Source organism: Pseudomyrmex gracilis, unplaced genomic scaffold (assembly GCF_002006095.1).
Source record: "Pseudomyrmex gracilis isolate BER0280 unplaced genomic scaffold, ASM200609v1 scaffold_20, whole genome shotgun sequence".
Lineage (NCBI taxonomy): Eukaryota > Metazoa > Arthropoda > Insecta > Hymenoptera > Formicidae > Pseudomyrmex > Pseudomyrmex gracilis.
Window position 1 is genome coordinate 309,216 of NW_018020604.1, and position 10,081 is coordinate 319,296.

The 10,081-nt window shown below is 36.4% G+C and overlaps 3 protein-coding genes across 4 annotated transcripts; 2 read left to right on the forward strand and 1 right to left on the reverse strand.

The window, feature by feature from the left end:
• The first annotated feature begins 4,093 nt into the window (after positions 1-4,093).
• Positions 4,094-5,562, forward strand: LOC109851767 (transcription termination factor 3, mitochondrial). Its single transcript, XM_020422173.1, has 2 exons — positions 4,094-5,169; positions 5,251-5,562. Exons 1-2 carry the CDS (start codon positions 4,251-4,253, stop codon positions 5,526-5,528), a joined length of 1,197 nt encoding a protein of 398 aa, XP_020277762.1. The 5' UTR covers positions 4,094-4,250; the 3' UTR covers positions 5,529-5,562.
• A 71-nt stretch (positions 5,563-5,633) lies between these two features.
• Positions 5,634-9,864, reverse strand: LOC109851769 (endoplasmic reticulum-Golgi intermediate compartment protein 3). Its single transcript, XM_020422174.1, has 8 exons — positions 9,437-9,864; positions 8,807-8,965; positions 8,614-8,730; positions 8,490-8,530; positions 8,339-8,406; positions 8,033-8,256; positions 7,832-7,960; positions 5,634-6,634 (listed from the first exon to the last, which is right to left on the reverse strand). The coding sequence occupies exons 1-8, from the start codon at positions 9,528-9,530 to the stop codon at positions 6,297-6,299; spliced, it is 1,170 nt and encodes a 389-aa protein (XP_020277763.1). The 5' UTR covers positions 9,531-9,864; the 3' UTR covers positions 5,634-6,296.
• LOC109851770 (reactive oxygen species modulator 1) lies at positions 6,982-7,819 on the forward strand. Of its 2 annotated transcripts, none has more exons than XM_020422175.1 (3): positions 6,982-7,147; positions 7,392-7,538; positions 7,610-7,819. In XM_020422175.1, exons 2-3 carry the CDS (start codon positions 7,408-7,410, stop codon positions 7,716-7,718), a joined length of 240 nt encoding a protein of 79 aa, XP_020277764.1. In that variant the 5' UTR covers positions 6,982-7,147; positions 7,392-7,407; the 3' UTR covers positions 7,719-7,819. The 2 variants fall into 2 exon arrangements, with proteins under 2 accessions (XP_020277764.1, XP_020277765.1); XM_020422176.1 differs by having other exon boundaries at positions 6,983-7,147; positions 7,400-7,538.
• Positions 9,865-10,081: the final 217 nt, after the last annotated feature.

The window sequence follows — 10,081 nt, forward strand, 5'->3', positions numbered from 1 at the left end:
TAAAGAAAATCATTCTAAGATGTATGACTGTCTTTATTTGCGCATCGGAAATCAGTGCGAAATATAGGCGGACTACTACGCATGCAATGTACAAGTTGTTCTTTTCAGCTATTGAATAAATACATATGTTTTTATATAAATTGCACATTTAAGTCTAGTCTTTATATAGATTCAGTTTAATAAAAATAACAAAATCTCTTGAACAAATAAATAAATACAATAAGTTGAAACCTTTTAAATATAATTTAATTTTGAATTATAAAATTGCCAATACGCGTTCGATGTATAATAAAGATAAAAAAACTTTTAGCTGAAAAGAACATGTGATAAAAGTTGAGTTTGTAACTTATATTTGTGCGGTCCCTTCGTCGTCCATCGATGCATCTTCCTCTCCAACTTTCGGTCTCCCACGGGAGTGACCCAACAGACTTCGCGTCGTCGTCCTACGTAGTCGTAGCACTTTTTATCACTCGCGACGCGGAAGACGCGAAATATATTCAATACACACACGCGAAATTTAAGTTTCAACACAGTTCAAAGTTTACACTTTTTCAGAGTCCACATTTTAATCACTACCGAACTTTTTACTTTACTCGAATAAAACGGAAAATGAATTTTTCAACTAAAAGCATTTGCAAATATGTGAAATTGAATATCGCGCATTTCACTCTCAAAATAATACGACTTGACAAACTTCGAATAACACTTTAAAAAACTCGAATAAAAAATATTTTTACATCGGAACGAAAGTTTCGATTTATTTCGATGTGTGATCCTGTGTTTGCGTAATCCTGTGTTTGCGTAATCCTGTTACGCAAGTCTCATGTTGGTTCCACGATATATCACTGCGAAGACTTTTCCGCAGTTTAGGTTTGCGAGAATTATTTTTTCTTATGTTCAACCGAAGCATGATACTACATGTACTTTTGCGAATTGTATAATAAAAACGCTCGTGACTCTACACAACAATACGCGTACAACTTCAAAATATATAGCACAAATTTAAATAGAAAAACTCCGATTCAATTATATCAAATTTAGAGTATTGCAAAAATAAATAAAATAATAAAATTAACAAAATTAATTTAACATTTTACGCGGAATAATCGCGATTTTAATCTAAAACTTGGCATTTTATGGCGCAATTAAACGTCATTTTCGACGCAGATAGAGCGGACAATAATTTGATAAAGATTAAAACATCGAGAACAATTTACAAAAATATCAAAAATAATATATATCTTATTATGTAAAATCATATTATCATATACATGTAGTGATATATATGTCAAAAATAATTTTTATTAAAAAATGACATATTAATTTCTCGTTTCTTTCTTTTGACTTTTTAATAAATATATAACAATCCCAGCAATTGTTACTATAACTTATTTTTGAAAAAGATTTATATTTTAAAGTGAAATTAGTAAGTACCATAATTGCGTTAAAATATCAATACAAAATTTATACAAATTATGTGCTCGACGTTTCAAAACTTTTAAAAAACAAAGATCTCAACACGCGGTTCGCACTGATTTTAAACCATAACCAGAACCCTAAGGTGTACTCACCAAGCGCTGGCCACTTTCTGCTACTCTGTAACTCTGTAACAAAAAGAAAATTTTCTTTTTATTGTAGGATATAAGGCAAGTTTCTAACTTTTGTTTAAATATCAAAATATATGTGGCTTTAATAGATAAATAAAAATTTCGAAATTTTCTATAAGAAAATGTATTTGACGTTATAAGTTACACATAAAAATATGATTGTGAAAACAACATACCTTCGTGCCAGCACCTGATTTCCCGAATTGGCTTCTCCGTTCAGCAAAATAAACACCTCTCCGATGCGTCCTTCAACACTGATCTTCAGTCTTCCTTGAGATGGCACGAATCGGCTCCTCCGGTACTGCAATCTTCTCTTCGATCCATGTAAAATAAAACTGTCCATATCTGAAAAGAAAACAACGCGCGCGCGAATTAAAAAAATAATAAACAATTACTTATGAAGTTATTAAATTGTTAAAGAGTAGTATCGTAATGTGTACCTTGTAATTAATATATGTCATCAACAATCCAAATAAGATCCTCCGATGTTTAAGGACGTCCTTCGTGCGTGGCGCGAATTTATGTATCACGACTTATAACAAATATACTAACAAATGTATACTTCTAAATATTTAGAATATCCTAAAAACATCCACACGATTTGATCTGTCGCCAGACCTCCCCGTGAGCAGCGAAGATAGCAATGGATCTTTTTGCATCTAACTGCTACTGAGGCGAGTCTGACGACAAATAGATCCATACAAATCGAGCGAAGTTTCTCGGATTTTGACTCTCGCATGTATTATTTTTAATTTGTGTTTCTACCAAAATATGTTTGCAAGTTTTTACTGGAAATGATTATATTAATTATATAATTATGACGCATATGTACGTGAAAACATATAAACAAAAACAAATCGTAATAAAAGTAAAATTGATCAAAGTCGTGATAGAAATTCGCGTAGAAATTCCAACAGCTTGAACGAGGAATAAATAGGCAATCTCTTTTCGCACCGTCTTAAAAAAAACAAAAAATAATGCAAAACTAATAATACTAATTAATATTTTGTTATAAATAGTTACAAAAATATAGAAAACTTGAAAGACGCGATAACATTTTATGTAAGAGAATGGTGTAGTTTTCAATATGTAAAATATTTGTTGCAGTACGTAAATGTGTTCTTACAAAAAAACAAATCTTTACATAGTTATGTTCTTGATGTGCGATATCCACGCTGCCGACAGACAAACGAACGAACGAGTTGAAACATAAGTACTGCTTCGTGCACACAAGTCATTCTTTCCTCCATTCTTTACTTGTTTACTTCTCAGTGTTATGCGAGCGTCAGGCATTCCAATGCTGCTTGCTAGAAACAAAAACAACTTTTTACAAAAACAATTCTCACCACCGACATTTGCGCGCGAAGATACAACATATAAAATCATGAGAAATACGAAACACAATTCGAACATACTTTGCGTCTCGCGCGAACGGCTCGTGCCAAACAATTGCACTAAATCGTTCATTAACATTCGTCAGCGAGTGCGCAATGCTAATTAAATATTACCGCGAACTCCCGGTACTTTGTTACCCACGCGTATTACCGATATTTGCGCGCGAGTCGTCAATAATCGCAAGAAACACGAGACAATTTGAATGAAGCTTTGCTCCGTGTCGCACGTCCGCCATGACTGCCTCTTCTTCCACGAATATATCGAAGCGCGCGATATTGCGATTCTCGAAGTATCGAATCGAACGCGTAACAATTCGCGATATTCGCAGCGCTACTTTCACAATCGTAGAAAATGATCGAAACAAATAATATAACGTTGATATATTATTTAACATTAATAAAAGCAACTTATGTGATCTACTATTTTGCAATGTCGATGTATTTACTTGATTAAAAACTCCATCCCGCTCCGTAGCAACAATATCGCTATCAGGAATTCTGACGCTGGTCTCGCCTCTTATCGTCATTAGTGAGCTGCTAATCACGCGTCAATGGGAACGTCCAAAACCTTCACGTACTCGCGTATTTGCGCGCGAGACGACAACAATCGCGAAAAGTACGTATCAATTCGAAAGAAGTTTCTTCTCGCGTCGCGCGTCCGCCATTTTGTTCTTCGCGCGCGTAGAATCGCGAAACAATCTACTAAAATACTAATTATACATTACTACAACTCATCAAATACTAATTATACATTGCTACATCTCACACTTACCTCGACGCTTTAGACCGCACGACTGATATTTGCGCGCGAAACGATAATAATCGCGAGAAACACAGGACAACAACGAGCGTAGTTCCGTTCCGTGTCGCGCGTCTATCACGATTGTTCGCGAACGTATCGAAGCGCGCGGTATTTCGAGAATCGAAATATCGAATCGACATATAGCGCGGAACAGAACCAAGTCGGTCGAAAAGATGACATTTTTATCTACCGGGTTGTTTCGTGCAGTTGACACGCGTAAACCGTCAAACGCTCGTGGCGCTAGTGAACATCAAAGAGGAGGATCTTCTAGAGTGAGCTTTTGTTTCGTGATTAACCTCCAAATTCCAAGTTTGTTCTAATTACTGCTGTTTTTCTCAGATCTTGTTTTGTACAAAACATCGAATATAAAAGTATTTTTATAAAACATCTTTTTTTTAGAAATCGTAGTTTTACGTTATGTTAAGTTAATCGGCAACAACGGCGAGTATGTCGTTTCAACGTTGCTGCAAGTTTGTTGTTGCCGCGGCACGACCGGCGACGGTGCGATTAATAATCACGCGATTTGTTTCGACAAACAACAATGCGCTCGGACAATGCTTGCCGAACAAGATCGACAGGAATCAAGTTGATATTTCTGAAACGAATATTATATCGAAATACGCGGCCGACAATAAGAATGATGTGGAAGACTCTTGGCGGAACTCGAAAACTACTACAAACTCAATATCACTTCAGCGAGGTATTGTTCCTAATTTGCCCGCTGAAGAATCTCTCGACGATAGTGACATAACGTTACCGAAACCTCTGGACACGTGCGCGGAAGATCTATCAGATATCGGTCCGTATCTCACTCCGACTTGCACGTTTGCCAAGTACGCGAACAAATCTCGAACGATTCGGGAACTGGTGAAACTCGGGGTTCACTTGTACAAACTCGAGTCGGATGTAAACATGGTACAATTTATTCTCGGTCTTGATTTCGATCGGGATGTAAAACCTTACATAAGATTTCTGTACGAGTGCGGCGTGCCAGCTGATTCTTTAGGCGAGTTTTTTACAAAGAATCCCAACATCCTCAAAGAAGACATGGACGATCTTCACACAAGAATAAGATATCTGAGAGCGCATGATTTTACGGTGGAAATGATACAGAAGATAGTCTGTGGAAATCCCAAATGGTTGTCATTTTCTACACAGTTCATTGATGGCAGACTTGGCTATTTTCAAAGTAATTTTGGACTCAACGGTTCGGAAGTAAGACACTTAGCAGTGATATCACCTAAAGTAGTAACTTACTACATGTTACACATAATGTCAAATACATTCTCCATCAGAGAAGAGATGGGTTTTGACAAGTACCAAGTAAAATTGTTGCTTCTTAAAAAGCCTAGACTATGGGTAAAAAGTAAGCGTGCAACTTAACTTCAAGAGATTCTTGTAAAAAATATCTATATAATACTTTTCTCTCTTTCTATCTTGTTTTTAGATCGTAAAAACCTGATGAGAGTGTTTGATTATGCTCACGATGAAATGCAGTTGTCACGTGATATTATTGTACAGATGCCGCAAATTTTACTATGTAGATTCAGCAGGCTCCAACAGAGGCACATGTTTTTGGTGGAACTAAAGAGAGCGCAATATGATCCTACAAAACCAATGTATGTTTCACCACGAGCCTTGGTTAGTGGCACAGACCTAGAGTTTTGCAGCGATATTGCAAAGACATCTATCGACATATACAACACATTTCTAAAAACATTTTAATTGTAGTTAATTTAAATAAAATGTCAAAAAACTTTATATGTTACATAACTTTCGTTCCTTTTTGTTTCCCGTGCGAGTGTTAGTTTACGCCATAAAGAACACAACACTTTTGTTTCCATACAAATCTCTTCAATTTCTTTTTATACATGTTGACAGGTTTTTTATGTACACATATACAAACACCGTTTTTTTTACATATTAATTATTTTTACTAGTTATTACGTAGAGAAATTTTGCGCAATATTGTTTCTTTTTTGTAAAAAGAAAAAGTATACTTTGATACATATATCATCGCTTGTGTAAAATTTGTTTTTTTTTTGTATTGTGAAAAGAAAGTGTTAAAATAATCGCGCATACGCCAAACATTGCTATCTGATTCGTAATTTTATTTATCTATATAATCTTCGCAAAATTATTCGCAATATAAAACGGCAATTGTTAGCTACATTTATAATACTAAACATGAGATAAAAATCCACGTGAGAAAGTTGTTGGTTGGTCAGTAGAAACATCGATGCACGTGGTCATCGTAAGTAAAATTTCTCGTTATTTCGTTTAAATATTTATCTATGCTGTGCGTTATGCCAACGATTAACGCTAATCCTAATCTATTTTCAACTCTGTAATTAAATTTCTAAAACTCCTTTGTCAATTTCAAATAACATACGTGTTCTCATAACACAATGGAGAAAGAAAATAGAAATTTTTCCAACGGAAAGTAGAGCGGGATTAGAGATTAATCAATGTTATTGCAATCAGATCGATGTATCAATTGTATTTTCCTAGTTCTATCTTTTTCTGTATCGCGCGTACCGAGTGGTAGAGCAAAGAGTCGATAAGTCCGGCTACGGTGAAGACGCCGCCGATGATCGCGCAGGTGTTCGTCGCGAAGTGACCGAACGACTTCGCCTTCTCCGTGTACTTTACCATGAGCGGGCTCAGCTCGTAATTGAAGAATACACCCGGCATTCCGGATTCGCCGGTGAACAGAGACACTTGTTTCGCGTGCCGCGTTACCGAAAACTGATTCGTGTACAGAGTCGAGCCGTCCGCACGGACGTACGTCGTCGGAACGATTTTGATGTAATGATAAAACATCATAGCACCTGAAAACAATTAAAATATGCGTTAGCGACTCTGCAGTATTTTTAATAGCGAGAAAGTGTGTGTGTGCGCGGGTTTTCCTAAATACTCATAATTTCCACTATTATAAAAACCTGTGCGTACTTTTTGCCTAGTTCCTGCATTTTTTTCGGAAAAGAAGCAAATAAACATTAAAATGAATAATTAAAACAATTTTAATGAGAATACTCGTTGGTTTAAATTTGATCTCACAGAGATGTTTTCGCAATTACGCGCAGTTTGAATTTCCCGCTTGTGCCGGCATTTATAAGAGACGAAACGCGGAAATAGCAGACAGCGCAGCCGTCTTTTTTAGCACGTCGCGTCGAAAACCATCATGGCGCCTTCCCGAAATTGCGATACGAGTGCAATGTGTTGAATCTCAGTAGTCGCACTCAGACTCTCGTGATTAAGTTCTTAAATTGAAAAGTAAAAATAAAAACACGAACGCGACAGATCGTAAGCGCCACAAGATTTATAAAACGAACAATTTAATAGTAAGTGTACACGTAAATAAACAAACCTCTCACATGCACACAGATCAATTTTTAAAAACCACGCGTACTGTGTCTAAAACACGTATTAAAATATTTGAGTTTCTCTTGAGAGTTAGAAAATTTACAATTCTCTTCAAATTCAAACAGTGAATTTTTATTTAATGTTTTTCTATTGTAAATCATCACTCCCCATTTAAGTGTAAAAACAAATGTGCAAAGAACCAATAGACATTGAAGTCAATAGTTTTATAGATTGCAGAATGCCTGTGGTACCTGGAGGAGCTTATCAGCAAGGACCTTCTTGTTTCGATAGAATGAAACTAGGTTTTGCAATTGGATTTTGTGTAGGGATGGCTTCTGGTGCACTTTTTGGAGGATTCTCTGCACTTAGGTATCGGTGAAACACGAAAAATATAACCTACAGATGCTTTGAATGTGCATACTCATAAATTCTTTCACTAGATACGGACTGAGAGGAAGAGAACTATTAAATAATGTCGGTAAAGTGATGATTCAAGGTGGTGGCACATTTGGCACTTTTATGGCTATCGGAACAGGAATACGATGCTAATATGTGTGTGGATAGTGCTACTTATATGGATTATTTGAATTGTTTGTAATGTAAAATCTACAGGTTATTTGAATTCTCTTAATAAAAATAGTTTTAAGGAGTATGGACCATACCTTCCAAAGCAACTACAAGTGTGTCATCCATGGGATTTGTTTTTCCTGGGATGTTGAGCCCAAAACTTAGATGTCTAATCTTGTGCGTCATATTGAAATGAGTTGAAGTATAAGGTTGAACATCATGCACTGCAAACATTAGAAAAAAAATTCATAAAAGTGTAAAATGTTGGAATTTTGATTATGCTCAGTTATGCTCACCATGAACATGATTAACAGAGAAACTGTCACCCGGTGCAATGTGAAAGCTTCCACCGACTCGATTTACTTCCATATATCCATAGATTTGACAGCCTTGCGTGAACGCGTGTTTAATTTTTTCCATGGACTTGTCATTCTGGCACTGTTTAATGTTAGCTGGATCTGGCGGGGCCCACCTTTTGAGTTTGTAAGCTTCTCGTACTTCCTCACAAGTGTTACAGCATCTGTCAATAAAAAATTGTATCTTACAACCATGTGTCACAGATTTAAATTTTTGTTACATAAGTAGATCTCTTTCTCCCTTACTTGATCACATCTGTGGCCGCTCCGTAACAGTCTCCACAAGCCTCTGTGGGAGAACTGATCTCCAACGCCTGTAAAAATGGTCTATCCAATAATAACTAGTTTGCAAACGATTTCTTAATCAGAAGATACGTATATAAAAGTTCTTTGTTACCTTCTCTGTGGTCTTACTGATAGTCTTGGCATCTGTAATATCTGCAATAAATATTTTTTTTACACAAATGTTCCAATCCTGTTTTGATATTGTACATGTCAACTGTCAAAACTACTATACATACTTGTCCTCTGTGGATCTTCTATAGGTTTACCGTTCAAATCTAATCGCCTTTTAAAAATATTGTGTTCAATGTGCAAATGCTGCTCACCAGTTGTATCCATTGCGTCTATTGATAAAACTGTAAAATACTGAAATTACAAACTGTTCCTATCTTTTTCCCCATCCATATTGATGATGACATTTTGCATACTCACGATCACAAGATATAGCGGGAATTATTATATCTAAGTTGATTCTTAACTTAGAACCTCTAGACGTATCTACAAACAATTCTTCGCTCAAAGTAGGTGTAAGATAATAGTTCACCTCTGACAGAAACAATATGCCCATAATGAATGTACTAATAATTGTAACTGAAAAAAAAGCACAATATACAATATGAATTATCGATCATTATCGATCGTAATACCGTCAAACTGCGCTTTATTTACTATTGACCGAATGTAAACAATGACTCTTGCAAGTGTCTAAAAAAAACGTCAAACGGGAAACAGACACGATTCAACTGCACATGCATGTATGAAAAGTCGTTAAACAAAAGATTGCATTTAATAAATATGAGATTTAAAACACATGTACAACAAACACAAAGAAAATACAACGAGAAATATTTTTTCAAGTGATGCGAGGTTAACCACTTGCCGACAGTCACTTCGTGCGTACCAATTGTTTGACACGATAAAACGTGAAGTTCTTCTTTTTTTTTTTTTACATTTTCGTATTTCGCTTTCGCCAAATAAACGGTCGAAAGTAACAAAGCAGAACTCAACGGAGTTTACGGAGAATCGCGGCAAAGTGACACATGACATTCTGATGGCATTTACCGATAGCACCGCTGAAAGTTCTCACGAGAATATCGGCCTCCTCGCGCACCTTCGGATGCACGTCCAACTGTCGTAGAATCTGCAATTTTTGCATGTTTCTGTCAGCCCGCGAGGAAGGCGGCTCGTGACACGATCCAACACGGCGGTCCGATATTTTCGGCGTAGCATACGTGACGATACCCTACTACACCTGAAACGTGGCAGGCTGCATGCTGCCATTGGTTGACCGGCTGCGTACGCCTGACAAATATTTTAGATTTTGCTCGGTTTCTTTTTTCATTTTTATTTGGATTACTTTTAATTTACTACTGTTGCTTTTCTTATATCTATGCTATTATCTACGAATTTATAATCTATACAATGAGAGAGAAAGAGACAAGGTCATTAACACAATAACCCTTTCCTTAACATTAACCCTTTCCTCTCTAAAATTAACACTTGCGTTCCCGTCCACATGTGTTCTTACAACGACGATCTGAACGCGCCTTCGGCCTGTTTTACAATACAAACGTAAGCTGCGAGTCGTAAGAAATTGACCAATCACAGACAAATTGCAGAAAAATAATCGCGATTGTGATTGGTCAATTTCTTGCGACTTACAGCTTACAACTGTTTTAGTGGAACGGGTCTTCAACCAGTCCCGTG